Source organism: Eleutherodactylus coqui, chromosome 1, assembly GCF_035609145.1.
Source record: "Eleutherodactylus coqui strain aEleCoq1 chromosome 1, aEleCoq1.hap1, whole genome shotgun sequence".
Lineage (NCBI taxonomy): Eukaryota > Metazoa > Chordata > Amphibia > Anura > Eleutherodactylidae > Eleutherodactylus > Eleutherodactylus coqui.
In genome coordinates, this window is record NC_089837.1 from 158,679,261 (window position 1) to 158,697,432 (window position 18,172).

Consider the following 18,172-nt stretch of genomic DNA (forward strand, 5'->3'; position numbering starts at 1 on the left):
CGCTAATACTGGAACGAGTATCAAGCTCGGACGAGTACGTTCGCTCATCTCTAGTCACATCCAAAATGTCCCGAAAAGCTGTCATAAGAGTGATTTTACATGTGAATTTTTGCTTTTAATTATGTTTTTGGTCACATCATTACCGGTGTTTTTACTGTGTTTTTGGTGGCAGAAAATGCTATGGGCAGATGATAACTGTAGGTAAATATGAAGTATGAAACGTACTACATATTGTTTTGTTTTATTTTTTTAAGCATTTTTTCTTAATTGCCCTGTATTTTTTGGATTTTTTAGGAATTATCAGAAATTAAAAATACTTGGAATATTGATGCACAGATCCAAGAAATTTTAATCTGACTCTTTTTATTGGTAATACTAGCACAAAAAATGTATTTTGAGGCATATATACCCCTTCCTCTGTAATTCTGGGGGTACATGTCTATGCAGGCCAGGGAGACATCAGACGTGCACCAGTGTCCAGAGAAGTAGATTACTTTTCAAATGTAGAATGCTTTAGGGTTGGTGTTTTTTTTCAGGAGTTTTCCTATGGACTTCTCTATAAGTGAAAAAAAATGTTTGAAAAAATGCATAAGTGTATAAAAAAATACTTGAAGAAAAAACATGAAATTCATTGCATTTTTTACAAGCTTTAAAAACTATTCCCAAAGGAAGCTCAAGTATGGTTTTACATAGTGTTTTTACAAAAAAAATCTATGGGGATCATTAAAATCATACAATGGTAGTGTTGGAAGGGACCTCCAGGGTCAGCGGATCTAATTTGTGTCTCCTCCCTTTCAGTTTCATCCCATTGCTTCTAGTCTTTCCTTGTACAAATGAGAATAGGGCTGATCCCTCTTCACTGTGTCAGCCCTTCAGTTCCTCTCCTCTAAGCCTTCTTTTCTGCAATCTAAACATTCCCAGATCCTTTAACCATTCCCTATAGGATTAAATTGTGTGACTTTACACCAGAAAACTGATGTTGAAAAGTCACAAAATATTACACAAGGGCTTCTTTCATAAAAATGTTGCAACTTTTTAGCCTTCTGCATCGGCCTCGCCACTTTCAAGGAAAATAGGATTAGCTTGACAGAAGGGGCATGGCTGCCCTGGACCAGTAACTGGCATAAATTATGCCAGAAATGTAATCCTGGTTGGGATCAGGTGTACATTTTTGTGAAGGCGCACGGAGCTGTGCTTAAAACATGTTCCTCTTCATGTGGTAAGCACACCATGCGCTGGTGGAAATTATACTAAGCCCAGTGTTTGAAAGAGCACACTGTGTCTTAAATCAAAGATTGCAACTGTGACATGTTAGCTGCAATTCAATAGGGAAATATTACAAACAAAGTATCTACTGGGTGGCATATTACTTTCACCTGATTTGTGTTGGGTTTTTTTTTGGGGGGGGGGGGGTCAATGGTCTTTTTCTGTAAAAGTATGTTTGGAATTTTTTTTTGCCATTTTTCAATATTCTTCTCTAGAGGGTAAAAGACGCCTGAAAAAAGCACATGCAAAAGTGTGTGAACAAAACTAATTGCATCCTAAAAATGCTTGTAAGGGCTTAGTCACACGGGCGCATCGGCGCCCGTGTTACTGCAGGAGGGAGACGGACGCACTTCAGGACGGACATCTCTCTGTAGCGCCGGGAGGAAGAACATGTGACTGGCTTCATTGCCGGTCATGTGTTCTTTCTTCTGCGCTGCGAGGAGTAGTCCATCCTGAAGTACGGCCGTCTTCTTCCTGCAGTGAGGGCTCAGTCACACGGGCACATCGGCGCCCATGTACGGGTGCCGATGCGCCCGTGTGACTAAGCCCTAAAAATGCATGAAATATTTCCTCTCATGTTTACATTTACAAATATACTGTGTAAATCTGGTAAACTCTAAGAATCCCTGGCAAAGGAAGAAATGAGCATTTTTCTAAACATTGAATCTACTGTGACCTTCGTCACCACAGTACTGCTAGTGACGTATCAATGAGCCTATGCTACATTTTTGGGCTGACTTGAATGATGCCAGTTGGGAAATCCTGATTTACAATACCAAGTTCATGTCATAAGGGTGGTCTTACACATGGTGGAATATTCTGGAAAAATTCACACTAAAACTCACATGTCTAACATGCGGATTATGAAGCAGATTTGTGGCAGAATCTGCAAATGGCGAAATCCTGTTTGAAAATACTGTATACATATGTAGGAATGTATCAGCATACAATAACATGCCCATTTCTTATCCTGGTAAATTAGATACGGTTTTCTAGTACTCAGCATACAGAATTATGCTTGAAACTTTGTGGTCAATGATCATGTGCCAACATGGAGTACAAATGATAGAAAGGTAGAGGCATTCCGATTAGACATTGTTTGCAGGCTAGAATAAATTCATATTATGTAGTGCTACGTTTGGCATATACTGTACATTGGAAAATGCTCCCAACATCTAATATCCCTATAGATCTCTTTTCACCTATACCTAAAACGTATCTTTTTGACATATTGTACGTTTAGCCCAGGGGTATACGTATAGGGGGTGCAGAGGGTGCGGTCGCACATCTTCCCCAGGAGTCCTAGGGGCACATAAAGTCTCTCTTCCCCATATTGCAAACCAATACTATCAACATAGGGGGTCCAGTTCCAGATTTTGCACTGGGGCTCCTAGGCTTCAAATTACACCTCTGGTTTAGCCAGTATATATATGTCTGTACTCCTTTCTTTCAATGATATTGTGAAGCATAGTCTACTTTAGCTACAGTATAATGTAGACCGTTTCTTACTCACTCTTGATTGTTCGCAGTGGAGTGCAGTGATAACTTATACACACAGAGGAGTGGAATCATTTCCAGTGCTGATTTTCCAAGCCCATATCCAAAGAGCTCTGATTGTCTGTATAGAATTGAGCTGGAAGAAGGATTTGTCATTAATCTTCAGTTTGATGACAACTTTGATATTGAAGACCACCCAGACGTATCATGCCCATATGATTACTTAAAGGTACAATGTCAGTTTCTTCTAATTACATACTTCCCCACAATTGTTGAAATCTGTAGATAATTAACCTGACTGTAGTATTGTTTTAAGGAGGAATGCATTTGATTGCACTTTACTTTATTACGCTAAAAGGATTGATTGGGATCACTGTAAATGCCCTCCCTGCAGGGATTAACAGAACCTTCTGTGAGCTTTTCATTCATTGGCCATGAACTTTGTCAGGTGATGGCATCCACTAACAGAGTACTCCTACAATGCCAGGTATTTTACCAATAACATTCACATGACAAGGTACAGGACCTATACACAGCCTTTTGTTCAGATATAGAACCAAAGGAAAAGAAAAATGTCCAAAGCGTTACCCGGGAAAAAAGAATCCACTGGGTGGATATTATTTGATATAGTTTAATGCAACGCGTTTCAGCCTGTAAAAAAGGCCTTTCCTACAGGCTGAAACGCGTTGCATTAAACTATATGAAATAATATCCACCCAGTGGATTCTTTTTTCACGGCTAACGCTTTGGACATTTTTCTTTTCCTTTGGAGCTATTTACTATTGGGTCCCCTACAGTTAGGGGTACCCAAAGATCCAAGCAGCTCTCCGCCGAGGATAGGGAAGAAGGATCAACCACTTTACAGGCATTCCAGGATTTGGAGGTACTAATGAGGTATCCTACTATTGGGTTCTCATTAAGTACCGGGTAAGTCCATTATTTTGTATTAATTTATCATTACCAATACCATCCACCTACTACTGGAGGAGCGCTAACCTGATCCCAGTACTTCTGTTGTTCAAGTATAGAAGGAGGTCATATTTGGGCTGGGTCATGTCTGCAATGTACATATGCTGTTGTGGCCTTAAAGTGGTGTTCCAGTGACTGACAAAAACCAAAATTTTAATAACATCATTTAGATTTTTATAGAAATTTCTTTAATGAGTGGATGGCTATAAAGTAGTACTAGACAGACATTGAAGTTGCATTTTCACTTTTTTCTACTTACACATAATTTGGATCATTTTCAAAGTAATACTTAGAAGTGCATGTGATTTTATAACTACGTACATAGAGGGTTAATAGATAAAACAGTTGGCAAACCAAGCATCCTTGCATTTGCAAGTCTGCTTATGATGAATCATCTTGTCTGCTGGTGTCAATCGCATGCATCATCATCTATCTTTGGTCCCTTTGGATGAAACCACTAGTGGTACTGGCAAAGACTATGTATGTCAGGAAATATAATGTAGCTTAAACTTACTTGTTACTTTTTATATACATATATACAGTTATAATTTGTGTGTTATTTCATGATTGGGTAGATCAAAGCTGGAAGAAAGGAATATGGTCCAATATGTGGAGTGAAATCGCCTGGAAGAATAGAAACGGAAAGCAACAGTGTTCAGATTCTGTTCCATAGTGATAACTCTGGGGAGAATGGAGGATGGAGACTGTCTTATACAGTCACAGGTAACCTATTGAAGGTTTTTATCTTTGTATATTTTGAGCTTTATCGCCACTTTCTACATGAGCAAAATTTTATTATTGCCTGATGAGACATATAAATGTCTACGAGTCTTTCAACTGTACAATGCACATATAAGACATATAAAGATCTCTTATTGCTTCAATATATTGATACATTTCTTTCTTGCCTACTCTGTCATATATAGAGAAATAGATAAACAAGCCATACTCTTAACAGAATGTCATTTTAGGCGTTTCCTGCTCTGACCTACGGCCACCGACAAATGGGAAAATTGAACCCTCTCAGTCAGAATACACCTTCAAAGAACAAGTTGTAGTCACCTGTAACCCTGGGTATCGAATTATAAAGGTGAGCCATAGTCATCCTAATCTGTAATACATGCACCTAAACCAATCCCACCAACCCTACTATGAGGCACCTGAGTGGGCTTAATAAAAGAGACGATGTACCTCTTAGAGTCAGCTCTGATCTCACTGCTGCCATGCCGTCTATGGAGCAAAGTATGCTGCTCACTGAGAAGCATGACAAGGGAGGACGCCCTCTATGCTGACACGCGATATTAATGGCAATGGACCGATAACCTATCAGGTTTGAAGTTTTGGCACAAGGCCTATTAGTAAGGGCAATGCCGAGTGTTTAGTTAGAGGCCAGACAATCAGGTTTTGATTTAATGTTTTGTACTGAAACTGTGAATGTTTTCTGTGAAGAGATGCAATAAAGCTGTCTGAAGAGTGTTTAGAGAGGATCTCTGGTGTTGGACTGAGTTCATGTGGGTGTGTGCCAACCATTTTGCCTAAGAAATGGAGATCCAGCAAGTGGACTAATTCCATTATGGTGAAGGATGCAAGCATAAAATGGCACATGAAGTCTGTTGCTGAGAAATTTAAAGGGCCAGAAGACAAATTTGAAAACCTGTGCTTTCTGATAAATTGATGACTCAAAATTAAAGGATCAGAAGCCTGAATTTAAATAGTGTGTTTTGCTGAGGAACATAGACTGTATTTGTTGCCGCAGTATAGTAGCAGAATATGTAACATAGATATTGGAAATAAAGCATTGAGAAGGTATAAAGCTATGCGGGAACAGAGAGGAATGAAAATGCTACCAATAAAAGCTACAGCTGGACACTAAAAAAACAAGCCCTCATATAGCCATGCCAACGGAAAAATAAATGTTATAGCTTTTGAACAGTGGGAATATAAATCCCCCCAAAAAAGGTTGCATTCTTAAGTCCGAAACTGTCCGAGTGACTAAGGGGTTAAATAGGATTTTTTGTGTTGGACTGAGTTCATGTGGGTATGTGCCAACCATTTTGCCCAGAAGATGGCAATCCAGGAAGTGGACTAACGCACGAGGTATTATAAGAGTCAATGATCTCATAACTTGTGGAGTATATTAATGTCAGCATTGACATTTTTCCTCTAATATGGAATATGTAAAGGAAATTTCCAGCATCTAATTTTACCTATAGATAATTGAATTTGCATAACATTTGAGTGTATTAGTTGAACTGATCCTGATTTAGGCTACTTGTGCACCACATTTGGGATATGCATTTCTCTGTACACCTTTTACCAAGTAAAGTAGGAACAGATCCTAATTAGGCATGAGCGAGCGTACTCGGAAAAGCACTACTCGCTCGAGTAATTTGCTTTATCCGAGTATCGCTGTGCTCGTCCCTGAAGATTCGGGTGCCGCTGCGGCTGACAGGTGAGTCGCAGTGGGGAGCAGGGGAGAGCGGGCGGGAGAGAGGGAGAGAAAGATCTTACCTCCTTTCCTCCCCGCTCTCCCCTGCAGCTCCCCGCTCCGTGCCGGCACCCGAATCTTCAGGGACGAGCACAGCGATACTCGGATAAAGTAAATTACTCGAGCGAGTAGTGCTTTTCCGAGTACGCTCGCTCATCCCTAATCCTAATGCAAAGGAAAATGGAAACAATCCTCAAGTTTTACTTAATGAAAGTTTCCATTCTCTTTTAACCAGCCTGTATCTTTCTAACAGCCTGTATTGTGTAGTCCAGAGCTGCATTCACAATTCTGCAACTCATCATTAAGAACAGTTGAAAAGCTCCAGCTCAAAATTCCCTCTCTTTAATTTAGGACAAGATAAATTGTATATTTATTTACACATTTCTGTAGGTAAATTTTATATCTAAACTTTAAAATAATGCTGAAGGTAGAAATACCCTTGAAGCTCTGTAACTATTGTTGAAGTATTGTTGCAAGTTCTACAGTGAACAGAATGAAAGACTAAGATGAAAGGCTGTTTTTTTTTCTTTTACTAGGATAGTGTGGAAATGGAAAGTTTCCAGATTGAGTGCCGGAAAGATGGAACATGGAGTAATGAGGTTCCAAGATGTCAAAGTAAGAAGCATGCTACTGTCTGATATATAGCAGCAGAAAATGTCTTCAGTACACATCATTATCTCTTATTGTAAGGGTTGTTCCATGGGATTGCAAATTCTTCAGCAGAGCACAACTAACTTTTGATGCAAAGAACTGCATACTATTTCGCATAGCTCTCTATAAACTGCATTTAAGATATCACAACTTAATTTTCAAGAGCTATTCTCCTAATGGACTATATTTATTAAAGTACGTAGCTAAAAACTTAATCTGCAAGGGAAGCAAAGATTTTTAAAAAGAGAGTCCAACAGAAATGCCCATATTCATCACATTGCTTTAATGTTCCGCTTTCATATTGCATGCATACTTTTCTCGCTCTTTAAAACATCATGCAAAAGGATTCTCCACTAACTGCAGTGGAACCACTTTTCATATCTACTCTATTTACTAGCTCTATTCTGCAAAATGACTTTCCACAATGTGTTAATGGAACGCTCTCCCTCTTCCCTGCTTGTTCCTAATTTCTTTCCTAAGAGGGTTAATGATACAGTACTCTGGTGGTCAGTTTTCTGCATGAAGCTTGTTTGCATGAACACTAATGTCCCTTTCTTCTTATCTCTTTTTGTCTCCCTTCTACAATCCCTTTTGTTACTTTGTTACTTGCCATCTTTGCATGAAACTACAGAGAAGGATATCAGGATGAGCTGAAGACCGGAATGAGAACAAGCTACCATGGGCCTGTTATCATTTGTCCCAATGTTAAAGAACACTTTGTTTACCTCATATATTATCCGCACAAGGCAGATCAATGTGTGAAAAGTGCAGCATTCTACTGGAGGTCTCCGCTGAAGTCAATGCATACAATAAGCAGGCAGCATCTTCTTCCAGTTCAGCCTGTTGCTTTCATTAAGTACTCAAAGCACATTTGCCAGGGGACACAATTATTATTACACAGACTGAAAAGGCTGTCTGCTGACTTCCCGCTCTACTAAAATGTAATTTGCATATGCTTAGTTGTGACTTTAACATTCAAGGCGCATTCCTTCCAATAAAGAACAGAATCCCTTATATCTGGGCATGCTGACAGAAATATCACTTGTGAATATAACATACTTTTGGAACTTTAAAGAAATGTTATGTTACACTGTGATCATTTTCAATATCATTATTATTATATTTTATTTATCCTCTGCATGTTATAGGCTTCTTTCTCTATGCTGTTTATTTGTACATTATCAATACAATTACATACATAAATACAACTAGTCCTAAAAACTCAAGAGGCTGAAATACTGTTCTACATGACTAAATATAAATCTTGCTAAATGGGGCGTATTTATCACTAAGAAAGCTTGGACTTTTACTACTATGACTTGTATAGCAGCATGGTTTTGTTAAAACCTGTATTCATCAATTTCTAACTTTTCACATTGTTTGAGTCATAAGAATGAAAAAAAAAGAAATGCAACAAAACATCATGCTCTATATGGCTGACGGCACATGGCCATATTATGGTGAATGAAGACTCTGCTGTGCCTCCAATTTCAGACAGAAGTTTTTATTATACTGTATGTTAATAAAACCATATCCATCATGGTATACATGGAGGTATTGCTTGTAGGGGAGAATATTTCTGTACATATCCAGTCCAAGAAAGCCTGTATGGCAGTGCATGGCATGTACTAAAGAACTGCTTCCATGCACTGCCATACAGGCTCCATGGAGAGGGCTCTCCTTAGGCTTAGCGTGGCTTTAGATGACCATCTGCACATTGGCTCATGCTTCAGTGCAAGGTATTTGTGTAGTGAACTAGTTTATTTTGCTCGCATATTGGCGCATATTACTGTACTTTTTATGCACGCAGGGACTATTCACATACACACACAAAACCCCCCTGCAGTGATTTAAGACGCTATTCAGCCTATTGAGGTCCTGATGTGTTCTCTTTTTCATGAAATTGTGCAGTGTATTGCGCATGTTCCTGCATTTTGCATGCGGATTTCCGCATCTCCTGTGTATTTGTATATGCACAGATACACAGGAGAAGAGAGCAGGTCCTTTTTTTGGTGCCTGCAAAAAAAGAGAGATGAGAACGAATTTATTGAAATAAATGGGTTCTATTTTCTGTGTTTTGCGTATGCAAAAAAATGCATCTGAAGCTGCCTTTAGTGTGAGCATGCGCATGTAATATGCAAGAGGATGTGTGAAAAACAGCACAAAACTGCAGGGAGAAAAACAAATCTGGACCTCATTAGGCTAAATAGCCTTTTAAATCAGGGCAGGGGTTCATAGCGCAAATATGTTGTGTTGAATTGTGTGCATTTGCGCATACGTCCGTGTAAAGGAGTACTAATACACCATGTATTAGGGAACACAAGTGGCTTTCTCAGGAGTAAAGTGTCAATAAGGGATGCATTATTTTTGAGAACTGTGTGAGCAGTCAGGCCACACAAAACATGTTACAAAATATGTCACAAATTATAGCACAGATCTACAGGCACAAACTCTAGAATTATGGATAGAGACGAGCGGGCGTACTCGTTAAGGGAAATTGCTCGAGCGAGTATTTTTCGAGTGCCTGCTTTCCCGAAAAGATTCAGAGGCCAGCGGGGTGAGTTGCGGGAGTGAGCAGGGGGGAGCGGTGGGGGGAGGGAGAGAGAGAGATCTCCCCCCCCCCCCCCCCGTTCCTCACCACTATCCCCCCACCGCCCCTCCCCCCCCCCCCCCCCCCCGACCCCGAATCTTTTCGGGCAAGCAGGCATGTACTCGAAAATGGGGATACTTGCTCGGGTAATTTCCCTTATCGAGTACGCTCACTCATCTCTAATTATGGACAATGTGGTCTCAGAAACAGATTATTAAATTATTCAGCGCAGTTTTGACCTCACGTATAAAAAAACTCATTCAGAGGACGATAGTGTAAATAACTATACCAGAGGCATTCAAAAATGGTCATTATCATTAAGATGTAGGAGGTGTTGCGTGGATGCAGTATGCTGTTTTATGACTTACAGGTAAGAACATGAAAATTAAAGTAAAATGTAGGAAAAATGTGTTATATTAAAGATGGAAAACAAAACAAAAAATGTCATATAGAACTGAACAAATGTTTATTTGTGATTTGAATTCTCTGGAAGAGCAATTTATGCAGGAGTTGCACTAATCCGATGCAGATGTGGCATATCATGCAGCAGGGATCTAGGAGTCAAGGTAAGGTTCTGTTTACACTGCCATTGGGGGCTCCTTTCAGAACCTCCGGCAGCAGTTTCCGCTGCTGTGATGGAAAGCCTTGTGCTGCATACAGAGCTATTCTTTCTGTCAAAATCATGGAAACCACTTCACCACCTGATGAATCAATGAGTCTGGTGGAATTCGTCGTACAACAGATCTGAGAATACGTTGGGCCTTCAGTTATAAACCAAAGTCACAATGGTAGTGTAAACAGAGCATGAGCTGTAAGTAGTATGTATGTTGATACATAAATGTATATGAGATGGAAGCAAGTCAACACATAAAAAATAAGAATGTTACAATATAGTAAATGCCTCAGTAATATGGCATTCAATGTAGCATAATACTATTTTTTTACTGAAACTTCTATGTGCTACTCTTTAAAGTGATGCTCCAGTCCACGAGAGACAAAGATGGCCACACCACTTCTCCGAATACCTGAAGCACAATCTGCATTCACATACATCATTAGTTTAAGACATTACGCAAGCTGCATTGATTGGCCAGTGCTGCCCACATGATCAGCATTGACCAGTCAGAGCAGCATGTAGTGTCTTAAGGTCCATTTACACGCAAAGATGATTGCTCAAAACTCACCAAAAACTGACAGTTTTGAGTGATCATTTTGCATTAGCTACTAATGGGCTAATCAACCCATTAGTGGCTAACTAGCTTCATTTGCATGTATTCAGAGACCAGCGGGTGTTCTGTTCTCTAAATACATCGCTATTGTTCTTCAGCAGGACAGAAGCTGAAAGAATGTTATCAGCACTGCCCACGGAGAATACAGCATGTGGTCCGTCTTATCAGGGATGATGGATTTTATGCTGAGCTGAACTCAGCGATGGACAAAGAGTGCAAGGTAAGTGTGCGATGGGCGTGCATTTACACGTAATGGCTATTGCTCAGAAGCTGTCATTTCGACGAATTTTGAGCGCTAATCATTGCGTGTAAATCAGCCTTTAGACTATCAATGTATATTAATATACATTGTGAATCAGGTAGTCAGAGAAGTGGGGTGGCCATCTTTGTTTATCCTTGATTGTAGGGTTGCTTTAACATCGGAGCACATAAAGGTGTGTACTGTTTCTACAGAATTTTATGAACATCAAATGTATTGAATGAATCCATAATGTGTGATTGTGGCCTTAGGGGGATTATTGATTAATTGATGAGTTATTTTTAAGTAATTAGGAATAAAGCTGAAAGACAAAACCACCCAGTGCTGAACTGTTTTTTGTTCATTTTCTAGTTGTTAACTGTCATTCGCCAAAAGAGCTTGAGAATGGATATGTGACTTTCTCTACATCAGAAAACAGCACCACCTATCAGTCAACTGTCACATATTTATGCCAGGAGCCTTACTACTCAATGATCCCAAACATTACTGGTATGTACTATATGTACCTATATAATTAAATAACCTGTATAATTAAATAGGTAAAGGTAACATGGTTTTCTGGAATAGAAAAAAATTAGTCGTATCTTGCCCAGCAGTGGAAATCCACAAAGAAGTAGGCAGGCATCCATCTACATTATCTGATCACGTTTAAGAACTTAAGCAGTTTTGCAGGTAGATTGTTACATTTCTCCAAATATTTAGAATAACTAATCTTTTTCAAGGCATGGTATGAGAAATTGTCCATGAGTGTTTATGATATTGAAGTTTATAGTTGGCTGGTTCCCAGGAAATACTGGAGTAGCAAAAGATTATAATTCCTGTCCAAGAGTAGTCTGCTTCTGAAGGATTATTTCTGGACACACACTGCTTATGGCACTGTGAATCTTTTAAAAAGACTAATAATTATTAGGAAATTACAATACCAGTGTTTCTGATGGCGAAATGTGCCACACAGCTGTGCTACATGGTACGTCCATTATGATCCCCACACATCACACAAACAGCTGTACTGCATCCATCCTGACTCCACACATTACACACACAACACATTACACACACAGTTCTAATGCATGCCACACCAGCTATAGTACAGCCATTTTGATTCCCACACATTACACACACAGCTTTGCTACAGTGTACTTTTATTAGGATTCCCACACATCACAAACACAGCTCTACTACATCCATCTTGATTTCCACACATTACACACACAGCACATCATACACACAGCTCTACTACATGTATACTGATGCAACACATTACACACAGCTCTGCTGCATTGTACATCCATTTACATTCATCCTGACCCCACACATCACACACACAGCTCTGATACTTCCTGATTAACACACATCACACACACAGCTCTGCTATCCCACACATCACCAGACTCCTGAATACAGTGATCACCCCATGTCATGTGATTCCTGACTCCACCCACACAAGTAATCACATGATGGTGACATCATCACAGGTCCTGGTTGTAGCAGCTGTCTGTTTGTCCACAATACAGCCCTTTTTTAAACCTGTACAATGGCTCCTTCCACAGCAGTGATGTCACAGCAGGTCCTTCAGCCCTCCGGATCTCAGTGGTAGCGGTAGGCTGATGTCTTCTGTCAGGATCGCTGAGTTGTGTCTGAGATAATAACGGCTTAGTTGTAATCTCATTTTGTTATTTTTGTCCTCCCCTTCCAAGAGCCCTATCTTTGTTGTTCTTCTGTCAGGCAGGCTCTGTACTTTATATATGTTGTAGGACCTTCGATGACATCAGCAGGGGGTGGAGTGATGACGTCACCAGGGGTGGAGCATGAGAAGCACTCACATACTAACTGACAAGTGGTCGTTAGTAGTTTGATGGAAAATTTTAAGGCATGCTACACACATGCTTACTTTAGTACAGTCAGGAATCATCATGGAAGCTTAGATTTCCAGTTCAATGAGGGCTTCAAAATAAGCCAGAATAACTCCTCTTACCAACAGGCATTTGATTGCATGGCAGATGCCTCTCTATAGAAAAGAATGATGTTCAGAAATAAACTTGTTACCTACTAGTAACTTTATTATAATAAACAGTGAAAAGCAAAGAACTTTAGGCTGTTTTCACATGTGGCGGAAAAACCCTCCACAGACAAATTTGCACCAAAATCCTCATGTCTTACATGTTGACTTTGACATAGACTTGCCATAGAAATGCTGTGAATTTACAAAATCATGTAAGAAATACAGATTTTAGTGTGGATTTGTCTGTGGTGGATTTTTTTTGCTACATGTCAAAGCACCCTTACTTGATTTCCCATTGTATTTACAAAATTTTCAAAGCGAAGTGTGTATAAATGGTGAACCTGGTTGTCAGCACTACACTGATTATATGAAAGTTTATACTGGCTCATTTGTGTTTAACTATAAACAATGACAGATTTTAAAACTAAACAGAAAGATAATTACTAGAGATGAGCGAACGTTCGAGTATTAGCGTGTTCGAGATGCTCGTTACTAGAGGCGAGCACCATGCGATGTTCCAGTTACTTTCACTTTCATCTCTGAGACGTTAGTGCGCTTTTCTGGCCAATAAAAAGACAGGGAAGGCATTACAACTTCCCCCTGCTACGTTCAAGCCCTATACCACCCCCCTGCAGTGAGTGGCTGGCGAGATCAGGTGTCACCCGAGTATAAAAATCGGCCCCTCCCGCGGCTCGCCACAGATGCATTCTGACAGAGATCAGGGAAAGTGCTGCTGGTGCCGGAGCTGCTATAGGGAGAGCGTTAGGAGTGATTTTAGGCTTCAAGAACCCCAACGGTCCTTCTTAGGGCCACATCTGACCGTGTGCAGTACTGTTGAGGCTGCTTTTAGCAGTGTTGCACAATTTGTTTTTTGTATATCGGGCGTGCAGAGCATTGCGTCCGCAGTCTGCAGTCATTGTACAGCGTATAGGGCCAGTACTGGTGAGGCAGGGTAAGAGATATTCAGGCTATATAGGCAGTGGGCTTTTTCCAAAAAATTGGGGAAAAATACTATATTTGGGCTGCCTGTGACCGTCTTCAGTTTACTGCGTGTCTGCTAGGGGTAGTAGTCCTAATTAATACGCAGCTAAGCGTTACAGCAGACTTGCGCAAAATTGTTTCCTGGATCTGCTGTCTCCGTTACATCAGCGCCGTCATCCCGCCAGAGGGAAACAGTATACATAATATTATACGCTGCCTACAGTATCTATCTGCTGGGAGTAGTAGTCCTAATTAATACGCAGCTAAGCGTTACAGCAGACTTGCGCAAAATTGTTTCCTGGATCTGCTGTCTCCGTTACATCAGCGCCGTCATCCCGCCAGAGGGAAACAGTATACATAATATTATACGCTGCCTACAGTATCTATCTGCTGGGAGTAGTAGTCCTAATTAATACGCAGCTAAGCGTTACAGCAGGCTTGCGCAAAATTGTTTCCTGGATCTGCTGTCTCTGTTACACCAACGCCGTCATCCCGCCAGAGGGAAACAGTATACATAATATACGCTGCCTACAGTATCTATCTGCTGGGGGTAGTAGTCCTAATTAATATGCAGCTAAGCGTTACAGCAGGCTTGCGCAAAATTGTTTCCTGGATCTGCTGTCTCTGTTACATCAGCGCCGTCATCCCGCCAGAGGGAAACAGTATACATAATATTATACGCTGCCTACAGTATCTATCTGCTGGGGGTAGTAGTCCTAATTAATACGCAGCTAAGCGTTACAGCAGGCTTGCGCAAAATTGTTTCCTGGATCTGCTGTCTCTGTTACATCAGCGCCGTCATCCCGCCAGAGGGAAACAGTATACATAATATTATACGCTGCCTACAGTATCTATCTGCTGGGGGTAGTAGTCCTAATTAATACGCAGCTAAGCGTTACAGCAGGCTTGCGCAAAATTGTTTCCTGGATCTGCTGTCTCTGTTACATCAGCGCCGTCATCCCACCAGAGGGAAACAGTATACATAATATTATACGCTGCCTACAGTATCTATCTGCTGGGGGTAGTAGTCCTAATTAATACGCAGCTAAGCGTTACAGCAGGCTTGCGCAAAATTGTTTCCTGGATCTGCTGTCTGTTACATCAGCGCCGTCATCCCGCCAGAGGGAAACAGTATACATAATATTATACGCTGCCTACAGTATCTATCTGGTGGGGGTAGTAGTCCTAATTAATACGCAGCTAAGCGTTACAGCAGGCTTGCGCAAAATTGTTTCCTGGATCTGCTGTCTCTGTTACATCAGCGCCGTCATCCCGCCAGAGGGAAACAGTATACATAATATTATACGCTGCCTACAGTATCTATCTGCTGGGGGTAGTAGTCCTAATTAATACGCAGCTAAGCGTTACAGCAGGCTTGCGCAAAATTGTTTCCTGGATCTGCTGTCTCTGTTACATCAGCGCCGTCATCCCGCCAGAGGGAAACAGCATACATAATATTATACGCTGCCTACAGTATCTATCTGCTGGGGGTAGTAGTCCTAATTAATACGCAGCTAAGCAGTACAGCAGGCTTGCGCAAAATTGTTTCCTGGATCTGCTGTCTCTGTTACATCAGCGCCGTCATCCCGCCAGAGGGAAACAGTATACATAATATTATACGCTGCCTACAGTATCTATCTGCTGGGGGTAGTAGTCCTAATTAATTCGCAGCTAAGCGTTACAGCAGGCTTGCGCAAAATTGTTTCCTGGATCTGCGGTCTCTGTTACATCAGCGCCGTCATCCCGCCAGAGGGAAACAGTATACATAATATTATACACTGCCTACAGTATCTGCTGTATCAGCTCAGCATTTTAAAAAAATAGAAGCAAAATACTTAAGGCCTACTACTGGCCTTTGGCCACTTGACTGCTTCTGCGCTGTGAATTCCACTAGCTCAGTCATATGCACCTACGTCTCACTACAGGCGTGCGCAAAATTGTTTCCTGGCTCTGCTGTGCGTTCTGTAAGGGAAGTCAGCCTCCAACCACAGGCCATTTAATTACAGCGTTCTGTTTCTGCACTACTGGTAATACAGCATGCTGAGGGGTAGGGGTAGGCCTAGAGGACATGGACGCGGAGGCCCAAGTCAGGGTATGGGCACAGGCTGAGCTCCTGATCCAGGTGTATCGCAGCCGACTGCTGCAGGATTAGGAGAGAGGCACGTTTCTGGCGTCCCCACATTCATCTCACAATTAATGGGTCCACGCGGTAGACCTTTATTAGAAAATGAGCAGTGTGAGCAGGTCCTGTCGTGGATGGCAGAAAGTGCATCCAGCAATCTATCGACCACCCAGAATTCTGCGCCGTCCATTGCTGCAACTCTGAATCTTCTGGCTGCTGCTCCTCCTTCCTCCCAGCCTCCTCACTCCATGAAAATGACACATTCTGAGGAGCAGGCAGGCTCCCAGGAACTGTTCCCGGGCCCCTGCCCACAATGGCCAGCAATGGTTCCTCTCCCACCAGAGGAGTTTGTCGTGACCGATGCCCAACCTTTGGAAAGTTCCCGGGGTCCAGGGGATGAGGCTGGGGACTTCCGGCAACTGTCTCAAGAGCTTTCAGTGGGTGAGGAGGAGGACGACGATGAGACACAGTTGTCTATCACTCAGGTAGTAGTAATTGGAGTAAGTCCGAGGGAGGAGCGCACAGAGGATTCGGAGGAAGAGCAGCAGGACGATGAGGTGACTGACCCCACCTGGTTTGCTACGCCTACTGAGGACAGGTCTTCAGAGGGGGAGGCAAGGGCAGCAGCAGGGCAGGTTGGAAGAGGTAGTGCGGTGGCCAGGGGTAGAGGCAGGGCCAGACCGAATAATCCACCAACTGTTTCCCAAAGCGCCCCCTCGCGCCATGCCACCCTGCAGAGGCCGAGGTGCTTAAAGGTCTGGCACTTTTTCACTGAGAGTGCAGACGACCGACGAACAGTGGTGTGCAACCTTTGTCGTGCCAAGATCAGCCGGAGAGCCACCACCACCAGCCTCACCACCACCAGCATGCGCAGACATATGATGGCCAAGCACCCCACAAGGTGGGACGAAGGCCGTTCACCGCCTCCGGTTTGCACCGCTGCCTCTCCCCCTGTGCCCCAACCTGCCACTGAGATCCAACCCGTCTAGGCACTACCGTCTTCTGGCCTACACCCACACCCTCACCTCCGCTGTCCTCGGCCCCATCCACCAATGTCTGTCAGCGCACCGTCCAGCCATCGCTAGCGCAAGTGTTGGAGCGCAAGCGCAAGTACGCCGCCACGCACCCGCACGCTCAAGCGTTAAACGTGCACATAGCCAAATTTATCAGCCTGGAGATGCTGCCGTATAGGGTTGTGGAAATGGAGGCTTTCAAAGGTATGATGGCGGCTGCGGCCCCGCGCTACTCAGTTCCCAGTCGCCACTACTTTTCCCGATGTGCCATCCCAGCCCTGCACGACCACGTCTCCCACAACATTGTACGCGCCCTCACCAACGCGGTTACTGGTAAGGTCCACTTAACAACGGACATGTGGACAAGCACAGGCGGGCAGGGCCACTATATCTCCCTGACGGCACATTGGGTGAATTTAGTGGAGGCTGGGACAGAGTCAGAGCCTGGGACCGCTCACCTCCTACCCACCCCCAGAATTGCGGGCCCCAGCTCGGTGGTGGTATCTGCGGCGGTGTATGCTTCCTCCACTAAACCACCCTCCTCCTCCTTCTCCTACGCAACCTCTGTCTCGCAATCAAGATGTGTCAGCAGCAGCACGTCGCCAGCAGTCGGTGTCGCGCGGCGTGGCAGCACAGCGGTGGGCAAGCGTCAGCGGGTCGTGCTGAAACTACTCAGCTTAGGAGAGAAGAGGCACACAGCCCACAAACTGCTGCAGGGTCTGACAGAGCAGATCGACCACTGGCTTGCGCCGCTGAGCCTCCAACCGGGCATAGTCATGTGTGACAACGGCCGTAACCTGGTAGCGGCTCTGCAGCTCGGCAGCCTCACGCACGCACGTGCCATGCCTAGCCCACGTCTTTAATTTGGTGGTTCAGCGCTTTCTGAAAAGCTACCCACGCTTGTCAGACCTGCTCGGAAAGGTGCGCCGGCTCTGCGCACATTTCCGCAAGTACCACACGGACGCTGCCACCCTGCGCACCCTGCAACATCGGTTTCATCTGCCAGTGCACCGACTGCTGTGCGACGTGCCCACACGGTGGAACTCTACGCTCCACATGTTGGCCAGGCTCTATAAGCCGCGTAGAGCTATAGTGGAATACCAAC

At 43.0% G+C, this 18,172-nt stretch overlaps 1 protein-coding gene across 1 annotated transcript in view; it reads left to right on the forward strand.

Moving 5' to 3' along the window:
• Positions 1–18,172, forward strand: part of MASP1 (MBL associated serine protease 1) — a 95,823-nt gene that overhangs the window by 67,325 nt on the left and 10,326 nt on the right. The window contains exons 5-9 of the mRNA XM_066602271.1: positions 2,796–2,992; positions 4,308–4,455; positions 4,704–4,822; positions 6,757–6,835; positions 11,301–11,438. Of these exons, the coding sequence (XP_066458368.1) occupies positions 2,796–2,992; positions 4,308–4,455; positions 4,704–4,822; positions 6,757–6,835; positions 11,301–11,438 (681 nt within the window). The remainder of the gene's footprint in view (positions 1–2,795; positions 2,993–4,307; positions 4,456–4,703; positions 4,823–6,756; positions 6,836–11,300; positions 11,439–18,172) is intronic.